The sequence below is a fragment of the Molothrus ater genome, chromosome 5, assembly GCF_012460135.2.
Source record: "Molothrus ater isolate BHLD 08-10-18 breed brown headed cowbird chromosome 5, BPBGC_Mater_1.1, whole genome shotgun sequence".
NCBI lineage: Eukaryota > Metazoa > Chordata > Aves > Passeriformes > Icteridae > Molothrus > Molothrus ater.
In genome coordinates, this window is record NC_050482.2 from 4,434,465 (window position 1) to 4,448,118 (window position 13,654).

Here is a 13,654-nt window from a genome sequence, read left to right on the forward strand (position 1 = left end):
CAACAGCCTCAGTGGGAATGAAATTTAAAACAATTGTTGATTCCAGCAATTAAAAAATAATATTTGCCCTGTATTCAGACCAGGCTCCAGATAAGCTTTTGCTACCTTGAGCTAGAAGGCAAACAATCTTAGAGTTCAAAAAACAAAACCTGCCCTTGCACACAGCTCTACCAAAAGCAAACACTTGGGAGGAATTATAAATGTTTTGGGTTACCTGGCAATGTTTTTACCAACTTTAAGGGCTCTGATCAGAGACCTCTCCTCCTGTACAAACTGTCAGGTTGGGAACTGCTGTAGAAGTCACAGCTGCACAAGTGAGGCAAACTTCTATTTCTAGGATGAGGGTGTATGATGGTGGCAGGGAGGAGGTTGTCATCATGGTGATAAAGACCATGTGGATGGAAGGGTGAAGGAACTTGCAGCTGCCCCAGAGAAAGAGCAGGTAAATGTAATTCCTCATAAAACATAACTGGTCAGTATGCACAAAATTGGAAAGTTGAAGAGAGCAATTTTGTGCAGAGGATGAAGGATAAAATTAAGAGAGTGAGAGAGTGAGAGTGAAATAGTGAGAGAGAGAGAGAGAGAGAGTGAGTGAGTGAGTGAGTGAGTGAGTGAGTGAGTGAGTGCAGCAGACAAACACAAGCAGCCTTTAGAGCAGGTACCTTCCAGGTGCAGCCACATCAGCCGTCCTTTCACCGAGGTGATGGAAGCCACACAAATCTCTGCAGGGTTCCTGGGGTTCACTGCCTCCAGCTTCATGTTCTTGGTGAAGCCACGGCTGAAGGATGTCTGAAAAGAGGCAAGAGGCAACGCTGAAACATGGCACTGCAGCACTGCACAACTTCAACCAGACTGTGTGCTGGGAAGCATAAATTTAGCATGCTTTGCTTTCTGCTGGAAGGGCAGGATTCCCTGAAGAATGCAAAGACATCCAGAGCCAAATCAGAGCTGGGCTGGTGCAGCCCAGGGTGAGGCAGCTGTGCCCCTGCAGCACATGGGGGTCTGCAGGGGAGTAGAGACTGCTGCCCCTGGAGGATCCCTGTCACAGGAGATGGACACCCAGAGGAGGCTGTGACCCTGGAGAGAGGAGCCCATGCAGGAGCAGGTTTGCACCAGCACCCATTGAAAACTCAGTGATGAAATACATGTCATGTTCTACTCCTATCCCTGACTCCTAGGGGACTGGGAGGAAGCTGCTCCACATCAGCTCCAAGGATGTCTGAATGTTTGCTAATGATCATTTTCTGTTAATGTGATACTACCCAGAGGGTTCCTAGAACTCCAGTGCTTAAGCATCTCTTACCTTGCCAGGAGAAACTTTACAAAGCAAAAAACCACCTTGCCTGAGACCAGAGAAACCTCTTCAAGCATTCAGTCACCCAAGCTGACTGGAGCTGAAGATATCTGAGTAACCTTTCAAGTGTGCTTTTCTTCATGGAATTTTCATGGATGGACCTCTGAGCAACCAATCTAGAGGATGGTAGCAGTGCCCATGGGATGGGGGGACTGGAACTAGACAGTCTTTAATGACCCTTCCAACCCAAACCATCCTGTGATTCTGTTTTAAGCTCAATGAACAAGGATTTCAGGTACATTGGCTGGAGTGTAGATGGATCCAGATGTGCTCATTGCCACTGTTCCTTCCAATGTCCCCTGTCATTTATTCTCAGCCCCTTCCCAGTTTTTCCCCCACCACTCTCCCTGAAAACACACTAATGCAACACCTGTGTCCATACCAGGGCTTCCTCTCCTTGGATTTCCCTCCCCTCTGTTCCACCTGCTCTGCATCCCTCTGCACACAGTAGCACAGAAAGGGTTCCCTCTCTGAAATGAGATTTTTTTACTGATAATAATTGGGATGGGTAATAATTGCCACTGACTCAAAATGACAGCAAACCCTCATCCTATGTGAGAAACTGGAAGCCAGGCTCAAATTCAACCCTTCTGCCATTGCTACAACACCAAGGACCATGGGCACTTCACCTTGAACAACCACTGAGAGCTCTCTGAGAGACTAAAAACTCATGGCTTTGGTCTCTTTTCCATCCTAGAACATTCTGCTACTCTCAAGCACACCTTGGACTGCCTCAAGCCTTGCTCAGCACACAGATCAGCTTCACCCTGCAAAAGCTGTTGAGTTTGTTAAAATGCCTTTTATGTTGCCTAACAAGGAAATGCCATTCATCATCACCCTGGCTCCTTTCATTGCAGTTCGGTGCTGGAGGCTCATTTATACAGAATCAATGGCAAAACAGTTAGGTGGAGTTTATTTTACTAAGCATTTGGGCACGTCAATCCATTCCACAACTGCCTCTCCTTGTTAAAAAATCCCTCCTGGGGAAACAGCTACAGCACCTCCAGTGCCAGCACCACGTCTGGCTGCACGAGGTGGGAGATGCAAAGAAAGCTTCCATCAAAGAGCCCCTCACAGCCACAATTCAAGGGGACCAGCCAGCCAGGAGGCTGCACAAGTGAAAGCAGAGCAGTTCCTTCTGAAAAGAATTGTGTTATTGAGAGTGGAAGAATAAGAGACACATGTTCATCTGATGAATGTTTCCTTAAAAACAAAAAAAAAAAAGGACCAAAAAATGCCCAGACCTGACTTAATCTTAGAGGATATTATGCAGAGACTTTTCTCAAGGCTGCCACAGCTGAGAAGAGATCCACTAGTTGGCAAAATGAAAAGAGATATAAAGGAAAGGTGGGGATGCTTGCAGAAGGGAAATGCAAAAATAGCCCCACTGTATTGGTGTGATGCATCACTGTCCAGCTTCCCTCAGGACTGCTGGAAATCTTTGCTTTAAGTCCCTTCAGGGAGACAGCCTCTATTGGGCAAAGAAATCCTTACTCTGGTTTGACTCCCAAGTCAGACTCTGCTCATGGTACAGCTCCTGTGAGTTCATCAATAAAAAATTCATTAATTCACCATCAAAGCTTCCAAGCCAGGCTGCCCCTAGGCCACCACAGACGAGGAAAGCCATGGAAAACCACAGCTGGTGCCTGTCTCCATTCTGCTTTCCATAAATACCACATCCCTCAGTCCTGTGACTTTCTGTAACATTCCTACAGAAACCTGTCTGTCCATCATTCACCACATCACTTCATTTTGCAAAGCTTCCTGTGCTCATTTTAGGTGCACCGCTAACATTTAGGTACCACCATCAGGAGTATTTTCAGTTATTGATGGGATCTCAACCCTCATCAGCTGATGGGCACATGAAGGAGAGCACCAGGTTGCTGGGAAAGGCAGAATGCTACATCTGCCTTTCCCCAAGCAATGAATATCTGTCAGATCAAGCCACACAGGACTGTCACTGCCATAAAACAGCCTGCAAAAGATTATTTCAAAATCTGTGAATCTTAATGGCATCCATCACTCTCACATCACTATTTCAGCATCAAGGAGGGACACGAACTGTTCCAAGGACCAGAGCATCCATGAGGGTTAATCATCCTCTCCTTCATTTTCAACATTTAGCATTTTAATACATGTGGTTTGGTTTCTCTGTATCCCTGGGATACAGAGAGAACACCTAAAATGTAAAAAGGGACAAGTGATACTATGCAACTTCTTTACCTGAATTATTTTTAGTAGCACTTGAATTAATAGTAATAACCAGTTGAGACCCTTTTAGTGCTGTACAAAACCAGGGAGGGGATGAAGAGCAGGATAATTACAGATAAAGACAAGACTAAAATAAGTTTTTTCTCTTTTAGGGATGGAAACCTGGAAGATTCCCCCAGTTTCCTACCTAAGGCATCCTCACAGTGCTCTGGGAGGAAGCCCTCAAAGCTTTGCAGCACCTTTTCTGTGCAAGCTGTTTTGTTTCACATGGCAGGACAGGAGCAAAAGGAAGAACTTACGTTTCTAAAGCACAGGTGAGGTGCTGCCTCAGCTCCACACTGCTTCTGGTAGTCTGCCCAGTCAAAGTCCTGGCCAGAGTAACCTGCAGGACAACAAAACAAAAAGAGCCATCAGCCACCACTCCACACCACAGAGGACCAAACAGACCACAAGGAGATGAGGATTTGTGTTTCAGCATCTCATCCTGCCTCAGTGACCCCTGCAGTGCCAGCAGGGCCCCCATGCTTGAGCGTGTCCAAAGGAGAGCAACGAGGCTGCTGAGGGGCTTGGAACACAAGCCGTATGAAGAACGACTGAGGGAGCTGGGGTTGTTCAGCCTGGAGAAAAGGAGACTCAGAGGTGACCTTATCACTCTCTTCAGCGTCCTGAAGGGTGACTGTGGTGAGCTGGGGGTCGGTCTCTTTCTCCGGGCAAGAACAGACAGAACAAGAGGACACAGTCTCAAGCTGCGCCAAGGGAGATACAGGCTGGAATTAAGGAGGAAGTTTTTCACAGAAAGAGTGGTCAAATACAGGAATCATCTACCCAGGGAGGTGGTGGAGTCACCATCCCTCGATGTGTTTAAAAAAAGACTGGATGTGGCACTTGGTGCCATGATCTAGCTGAGGTGTTAGAACATGGGTTGGACTCGATGATCTTGAAGGTCTCTTCCAACCTAGAAATTCTGTGATTCTGTGATTCTGTGGTCACACACCATGAGAGCCAATGGCTCCTCCAGCCTCCACTCACACATCTGCATTTCACTGCCAAGACTCCACTAAAAAGTACTAAGACATAATCATTTCCCCTATTTTCCCTTTTCTGTGAACATCTCCCAACTTTTAACAAACCCATAACTAATGACAAGTGCCACTGTGCCAAATTTCCACATAGGGCTAGTTATGGACTTCTTCTTTCTCCTGCTTTTAGATGTCTAAAAGGTGGACAAGGTTATGGAGCTGGACATGGGATATTTGCTGCTCTCTCAGGAATGGACAGGGAGGGGATCAGCACATCAGGAGCTGATCCATCCTCCCTTTCAAAGCAGGAGATAAATTCCCCTCTCTTCATTCATGTACCCTTCCTGAGTGGCCCCCCAGCAGCTCAGGGTGTGTGAGCTGAATCCCATCACAGTAAAAATGTTACAGAAATCTGGAGCAGAGCAGGAAAATGAATGCAGATCCCCCTCAAACAGCCTCAGCAAGCAGATCATCCCTTCAGCCTCTGCTTCTAGGTAAAATAAAGGGATTCCTTTAAATGAGCATCTCTCAAGGAGTCCCATCATAGAAAGACAAATCAGACGTCAGCTCATCCACTATTCCTACTTTGCAATTTAGGCAATAAATTCTTGGGAGAGAAACATTTGGGGGATTTTTCATTTGCTTTTGGGAGCTTATTTTTTTTTTTTTGGCCTTCCTCTTAAGTTTCTATTTTTGCAGTGCTTGAAACCAGTGAGTGCTAATCCTGTCCAGGGGCTTGAGGATACTCTAATGACATTACTGCAGAACTACTCTTATGGAAAGTTTCAGGAGTCACCCAAAGGCCAAATTCTCCCCTCAATCTCCCTAGAAATCTCAGCCTGGCCTCATTTCACAGAACATCCCTAAATGCCTTTTGCATTGATAGTCAAAAAGGGACACTCAAGATCAAATGTGAATGAATCTTTTATGACAATGAAAATTGTGGCTTTTTTTTTTTATAGGCAAGGACTGGAATACTGAGTACAATCCCCTATCAGTCTGCCAGATCCCAAAAAAAGGAGGCAAAATTTTTGAAAACAACATGCCAAGCATCCTGCTAAGATCCAAGGATCTTGGATAAGATGATTTCTATTCCTAGTAATTGCATTCATGACAAACAAATTACTGAGATAAAGCCTTGAGCTATGATGCCTGTCTCTGTGGGGCATTAAAGTGCATAATAATTAAAAAACTAAACATGCACAGGGAAGGAAAAAAAGGGTAGTTACTTATAAAAAATGTTCTTTTTTCATACAAAAAATATCCTTGCACTGTTTTTTAACAATTTCTGCAACAGTATTTGTGAGGGTTTCTAGAATGAGGTGAGAGATGAGAATCTGGTTTCTCATTTTCAGAAAGCTGATTTATTATTATATTATATTAAAAAATGTTATACTAAAACTACACTAAAGAAAGAAAAAAGATACATCAACAAGAAGGTTTAACAAGAATAAATAATAAAAACCTGTAATTCCTCAGAACCTTGACACAGCTTGTCCCTGATTGGTCATTAAATTAAAACAATTCACATGGAACCAATCAAACATTCACCTGTTGGTAAACAATGTCTAAGCCACATTCCAAAGCAGCAAAACACAGGAGCAGCAATCAGACAATTATTGTTTTCACTCCTCTCTGAGGCTTCTCAGCTTCCCAGGGAAAAAAATCCTGGGCAACGAAAAATTTTCAAAAAACATCATAGTAACAATGCTTAATCTCTTTTTTTATCTCCAATTTAACCCCCTCATGGATAGGGTTTGCATCTCAATTTTGATCAACACAGATCTTGTCAGAATGGATGGAAAAGGCCTATTAGAGATGTTTTAGTGAGGTACAAAAACCTGACTGTGCTGTCACCACGCAACCACCCCGCTCAGCTCTGCACCACTGGAACCACTGGAAGCCTTTTCCTTCAGGCTTCAGCAGGAATGGAACCAGGAAGGGCAGCTGGGGAGGTAAAAACAACTCCCTGCAGCAGCACAGGGAGGGTTCCAAGAGGAGAACACCCAGGGAGTTGATTTCACATGAGCCCTGATTTGTCTGTGGCCTTTGCAGGGTGAGGCTGCACCTCGAGGGCTGTGGCCGGTTCTGGGCCTTCAGGGCCACAGAGCCTTGGAGGGGCTGGGGCTGTCCAGGGAAGGGATGGAGCTGGGAAGGGTCTGGGGAACCTGAGGCAGCTGGGAAGGGGCTCAGCCTGGAGAAAAGGAGGCTCAGAGGGAACTCCTGGCTCTGCACAAGTCCCTGACAGGAGGGGACTACTGTATTTGCAGGATGGCCCAATGGCAGGAAGGAATGATGAATCTGACTCCAGGTTCTCAGAAGGCTAATTTATTATTTAATGAAAATATATTATATTAAAGAATATAGAAAGGACACTTACAAAAGGCTAAAAAGATAATAATGAAAACTCATGACTCTTTCCAGAGTCCCAACACAGCTTGGCACTAACTGGCCAAAGAGTGAAAACAACCCACAGCAGAATCCAATGAAACAGTCACCTGTGGGTAAACAATCTCCAAACACATTCCACATGTAAGCACAACACAGGAGAAGCAAATGAGATAAAAATTTGTTTTCCTTTTTCTCTGAGGCTTCTCAACTTCCCAGAAGAAAATCCTGGGCAAAAGGATTTTTCAGAAAATCTGAATGCCACAGGTGAACAGCCAGGGGGAGCGGGCTGTGCTCCCAGGGAACAGGGACAGGAGGAGAGGGAAAGGCACTAAGCTGCACTAGGAGAGGGGCAGGGTGGATATTAGGAGGAACTTCTAACACTGAAAGGGTTGTCAGGCATTGGAATGGGCTGCCCAGGGAAGGGGTGGAAGTGATAAGAAACAACTCAGTGCTGTGGTCCGCGTGACAGCGTGGCCATCAAAGGTTGGACTTGATGGCCCAGCTTGCCTGGAGATCTTTTCCAACCTCACTGCCTCCCTCAGCACACAGGGAGGTACCAGGTGCCCAGGGCCTCCATCAGCACATAGCACTCACACCCTGGAAGGCTCAGCCCAAGGGACAGCACTGACAGCTGTGTTTCCACAACCCCTCAAACATGCAACACCTTCACCATGTTTGCCACCTCAGCTCCGGGCATGGAAGAGCCCAGCATCAGAAGCTAATTCAAAGCAAGTATAATACAAATGTACACGAGGTTTTGGAAGTGGCTTTTCCTTAGTAAGCTTTACAACAAGGAACATTATCAATTTTTTTTTTTCCCCCACTTAATAATAGCTCATAAAACAATGATTGTTACTCTAAAGGGAAGTGGTCTATAAATCCTGCTCTAATAAATATAAACAGAGCTTGTTCAATGTTTATACAGCAGCAGTTAATGGGTATTCATTTTTGGCACTGTACAGGAAAATACTGCTCTCTATTTCAAGTAGCAAATATTTGCACCTCCTTTTCATGACCCATTTACTCTTTGTTTGTCTTCAATAAAGCCCCGATAAGCAAAAAGGAAAGAGAATGGATATCAGACAAATAAAGGACTCCAAACTCCAATATCCCAACCTGACATATTGTGCTGACCAGAAAAAATCAGTTGATTCTGAGATCAGAAAACTTCCTCGTCAAGCCTATATTAACCAGGGGTTTGGATGCTTTTCACCTTCCATCTGCTTTCTTTTTTAGTGGTCTTTGAGTTTTTGTTGTGTTTAGTTTGTGCTTATTTCAAATGACTCATTCTAATATCTGATTACATTTTAGCAACTCAAAGAAAGTGTCTGCCCATAGAAAAGGCTTTAAGGTGCTAAAATTCAGTTTGGACATGCAGCCCTTACACACAGTATAAAAAATACAGCAACTCATAGAATTCATCTATCTGCCACTGCTTTTTTGCCTTTTTAATAGCTTCCCCCCAGGATTTCTGATCTCAGAGCAGAAAGCCAATTTGATTTTCACAAGGGGAATAAGGAGAGACTTTCTGCACCTCCTCAGATGGATTTCAATGACCAGGCACCACACAAGATCACAGAATCACAGAATGGTTTGGGCTGGAAGGGGCCTGGAAGATGACCCAGTTCCACCCCTCTGACATGGGCTGGGACACCTCCCACCAGACCTGGCCAAGTTGAAAAATATTCACATGACAGAGGCTTCAGATATGTCTTCAAATGCTGGCATCTAAAATAGACTTCACACACACCTGACCCATAAACCACCATCTCAGACAGGCTTTGTGTCAGCATGGATTGGAAATTTTTAAGCTTATGGTCTCCTTCAGTTAATTATCCTGCCTGGGCATGCTGCATGTAAATTTGGGTGGAAAATCCGCAAAATATTCCATTTACTTTGATTTCTAGCAACTTTTCTGGGCAGTATCAGTGAGTGCTTACACATGCATTATCATTACACCTGGTTTTCAGCAGGAGAGAGCTGAAGCCCCAGACAGCAGATTTATTTCAGCAGAAGCAGCAGAGCAATCATGGATGCACCGTATGCAGCTGCAGGCACAGGGCTCCAGGACTTTGGTGGGAATTTCAAATTACATGTGCTGAAGAAGCACTCTGGATATAGATAAGAGGATGTTGAATCTGGTAGGGAGTAACCCTTCCCTTCCCTGGGTTTGGCAGCATCATGCTTTTTCCAAAATGAAGGCAAAAGTTCATACACAAAACTTAGCTTCTTTCTTTTTTTTTGAGGCTTTTCTTACTCCCAAGCAACATTGATTTTTGGCTACAGACCAACAACCCAGCCAGCTTCAAAAACCTGAAATTCCAGGGAACCAACACATTTTGCAAGCAAAGAAATATTGCTAGAGCACCACAGGTGGTTGTCTGAAGTTGGGGGTAATTAACTGCACAGCTACAAAGTTGAGGAACAGCAGGGCTGGAGGCTGTTTCTCCTGGCTGTGACCTGAACACTGCTTGCAGTGTGCCCTGGGATTTGCTGAGACAGCCAAGGAAATCCCTCCACACTCCTGGGCAGGCAGCTGTTTTTAGCTCAGACACTCAGATTTAGGAGCTCTGCTTGGCCTCGGTGTTGTACCGACATGGATGAAACAGGGTTTGCCTCTGCAGTGATTGGACTTTTAATGCTCCTTTTGCTCTCTACACACACAAAGAACTGCTAGGATTCATCCCACGGGAATTCACGAGGATTTCACAAGCCTTAATCAGACTTCAAAGCACAGGGACATCAATCCAACAGCAAGAAACATTTGCTGAGATGTTCATGGGCTGGTAGGAGCCAGAACAGCCCCAATCACTCCAGAGAACTACTCTGGCTTGACATACTTCAGCTGATGCTCTGCAGCAACCACCAACACAATTTTAAAGGCAATAATAACAAGCAAATGTGCTTCAGAGTAAACCTAAAAATCACTGAGAAGGAATACAAACCCATGGGAGGTGTGAGATTGACTCCGTTTTTAAGGCACCACTGTATTGGCAAGATCCCCAAGGAATCTGCATGGCAAAGCATTGAGATTTTGCTGGGTTCAGGTCTCAAGTCATCAATGGTCACTTGTAAATAATGATTGTTAAAAACCTAAGGGGTGAAAAAGAAGAGACCAAAATCAGGGGTTAGATTTGCTGCAACATTAGGTAACGTGGAAAGCTGAAACAGCCAAACCTGGGGATCAAACAACTGAAAATAATTTGCTCTCACCTAAACACCTGTGCATCAAAGTGTTTCTACCCAAGAGATCAAAGCCTGAGTTTTAGAGATGGGTGAAATGAAGCAATGGAAAGTGCTGAGGTTCAGGGTCCCACAGCTGAGCAGCAACTGGAGATGATCCTGAGGACCCCAGAGCTTTCCTGTCTTGTATTTGAGTGTGTGGATTAAATATCCAGCTACCACCTCCATGCAGCTGTTTTATTTCCAAAGGTTTCTCAGATGGGCAGGGAAAATACATATGGATGGAGGGGAGATAAAGACAAAGGAGGGATCTTTTTTTGTTTGCATGCAAGTGGTAGATGAACGTGCTCATCCCCATTGGTTTTAAGTGCATGGAATCAGATGGTGATGCTTGTGGGAAAGAAAGAATTAATTAGCAACATCCATGGATTTTAAACCTATTCCTTGATGTGTTCTCCAGCCACTTAAGTACCACTCTTTTTTTTTTAAGTACTTCCTGATTTCCACTACATTTTTTCCTAAATGTAGTGGAAATCGGGAAGGGTTTCCCAGAGAAGCTCTTTCCATCCCTCCTTTCTGAGCACTCACCTTGGTCACTGATGCAGGACAGATATGAAATGGCTCCCTCATATTCACTGCCTCCAGCTTCATCCCCACAGTGAAGAAGTGGTTTCTCAAATCAGCATGGTCCTGTGGGAAGAGGAACACGTGGTGACACCAAGAAGAAGCCAATACATCTGAAAATCTATCTGAAAGACATCCATGTGGGTTGGGTCAACTTAGCTGGTCCTATGTTCCTTTCAAGCCAACCCAGCCACAGAAAGAGACAGGACAACCTGAGTCCTAGAGGACACATCTACAGCACCAAGCCCACCATACCTAAAGCACAGAGTTTATGTCCATCTCAGGCATCCAACCAGCATTTGGTCCACAAGGATTTTGTGCTCACCAAAATGAGGACCTGGCTGAGAAACTGCTGCATGAAAACCTCCTGTGGGCAGAGCCTCTCCACCTCTGACACCCATATCGCCCTCTGGGAGCAACTGAGGGTCCAGAGGTGCCAAGACTCAAACTGAAGCCCTCCAGGGCAATGCACAAGATGGATGCAAACAGCTCAGCATGGCCCTGATTTACCCTGATGCATGTCCAGCACCTGCAGGGCACCAAAACAAGCACTGGGCTGCTCTCCAAGATGGAAATATGGAAAGGTATTTTTTTCCAGCCAGGAGACTAGAAATGGATTAGAGCTTGGACAGCGAACTCAGACCCAAAATGTGGGCAACCAGAGAACATGATGGTAGGAAAACAGGCAGCTGTGTTCAAGCACATCCCCAACATAACACTTCCACCTGGGATAAAACCTGGCTGCACCAGAAGCTACACACAGAGGGTTCCCCACAGCAGCTCTGGGCATGCAGGATGCAGTCCTGAAATTCAGAAGCAAGCCAGATTCAACTCCTTGGTTTGCCACCAGTTTAGTTTAACACTTAATTACTCCATCCCTTTTGATCCCTATCTAACAGCCACACAAGCTGCCACCCTAATTCCAGGGTAATGACTGCATTTTGAGTTCATTCAATAAAAATGTCCCACAGTATTTCTAAACCACTGGTGCATTAGCCAATACAAGCATGAAGAGAGATGATGCTGTATTTAGCACACACTCACAGACTACTTCAAAATACATGCAGAAAGCTTGCTATCTAATAAGTGGTTAGCAACAACAATCCCATCTACATTCATTGCCAGACGTGGTATTCTTGCTCTAAAATGATTTTCTATTGATCCAAAGTTGCGTTTCATTGTGCTTTCTTTTCCCAAGAACTGTCTGCACTTGTAAGGGCTTAACAACTTCTATTTTGGGATCTTACATTCCAACTGCTGCTAGAGATAAGGATTTTTACAAGCTCCAACCACAGCTAAATGAATCGCTGTTTTCATCCTACCAACCTGCACCGTCACGGAGCCCTTTTTGGTGAGAAACAAAAAGCAGAAAAAAACCCACCAACGGAACAATAATGAATTTTGTCTCAAAGGAGAAGAAAATACTGATGAGGAATATTTAAGAATAATGGCCCAGAGCCCAAGGAACTAATGGTTGAGGATGGAGCAGACATCCAGGAGTCTGAGCATCCTTTTCATAAGGGCATGCAATGATAGGATGAGGCAGAATGGTTTTAAGCTGAAAAAAGGCAGATTTAGATCAGATATTAGGAACAAATTCTCTACTGTGAGGGAACTGAGTCACTAGAACAGGTTTCCCTGAGAAGTTGTGGATGTTCATCCCTGGAAGTGCTCAAGGCCAGCAATCTGGGATAGTGGAAGGTGTCCCTGCCCGTGGCAGGGGAGTGGAAGGAGATGAGCTTTAAGGTCCTATCAAAAACTGCCACCTTTAATACTGAAAAGGCTTCAGAGGGAAAGATGATGGCTGCAAAACTCCAGTATCACCAGCACTGAACTTTAAACCCCTAAAGGAAAAATAGCATTTGGACTGGAGGGCTGCCTCCTGCTGCATGAGGACCCACACTCGGATTTTCTTAATCCTTGGGGTGAGGTTGTAAATAAAAGGCAACTTTGCAAAATGTGCACCTGCATCTCCCCACAAGCGTTCCATGATTCAACTCACGCTCGGATCCAGCCTCAATATGTAATAAGCCAAGATCCACCAAAGTACTTAATCATGTTTATCTTTAAACACACAAGTAGTTTAATCAACTTTTAAAGTGATTTGTTGATTGAGACCAAAATATACTGACACCAAACCACACTGCTTCTCCTTTTTATCTGAACCATTTTCTTTGGTGTTTCTCCTTCTATTTGTTTTGGCTTTTTTTTCAAAGGGGAAAAATAATCAGATGGGGGAAAAAAACCCACTAATAATATTTAAAAGTATTTTACTTCAAAAGCACTGTGTACCTTGGGATCAAATCTCCCTTGTCTTTCAGCATAGCAAGTAAATATTTTCCCCATTAAATGAGTAGCAAGAGTGAACTCACAAGGGGAGTTCACAGGATCTCAAGTACGTCTCCCTTTTGAGGGTCAAAATCCTCTTTGAAGCAGAAACATGCATTTCTTTGGAGAAATGCTGTGGAAGTAAAAACCCTTTCTGTGTTAAATGTCATTTTTGAGATGGAAAAGCTTTCATGGAGAAAAAGCCTTTGTACTGCACCTCTCTGGAAAATGGTCAGGGTCTGGATATTTGATCTGTCTCATATACTGGCTAAAGAGAATCATCAGAATTTACCAAAGCAGCTTTATATTTTTGCAGCCACAAAAGGAAAGAAAAAAGATTCCTGATGCCATTCTCTGGTTCCAGTGCTGGAGCTGCCTCAGCCAGCAGGGAATTACTTAGGATTTGGCATATGCTCCTCTTCAAAACTCCAATTAATTTACATAATTTCTAAGAATAGGTTCCAGAGAAGTGATGGCAAAGCTTTTAATTAGTATTAGACTCAAAGTGATACACTGGATAATGAACTGCTCTCTCTTCCCTTTA

At 44.3% G+C, this 13,654-nt stretch overlaps 1 protein-coding gene across 3 annotated transcripts in view; it reads right to left on the reverse strand.

The window, feature by feature from the left end:
- The window catches only part of SFMBT2 (Scm like with four mbt domains 2), a 117,037-nt gene that overhangs the window by 34,080 nt on the left and 69,303 nt on the right, over positions 1–13,654 (reverse strand). For all 3 annotated transcript variants that reach the window (XM_036400643.2, XM_036400642.2, XM_054514819.1), the window contains 4 exons: positions 10,747–10,848; positions 9,921–10,068; positions 3,865–3,947; positions 663–789 (listed from right to left, as the gene is read on the reverse strand). In XM_036400643.2, coding sequence (XP_036256536.1) covers positions 663–789; positions 3,865–3,947; positions 9,921–10,068; positions 10,747–10,848 — 460 coding nt within the window. The remainder of the gene's footprint in view (positions 1–662; positions 790–3,864; positions 3,948–9,920; positions 10,069–10,746; positions 10,849–13,654) is intronic.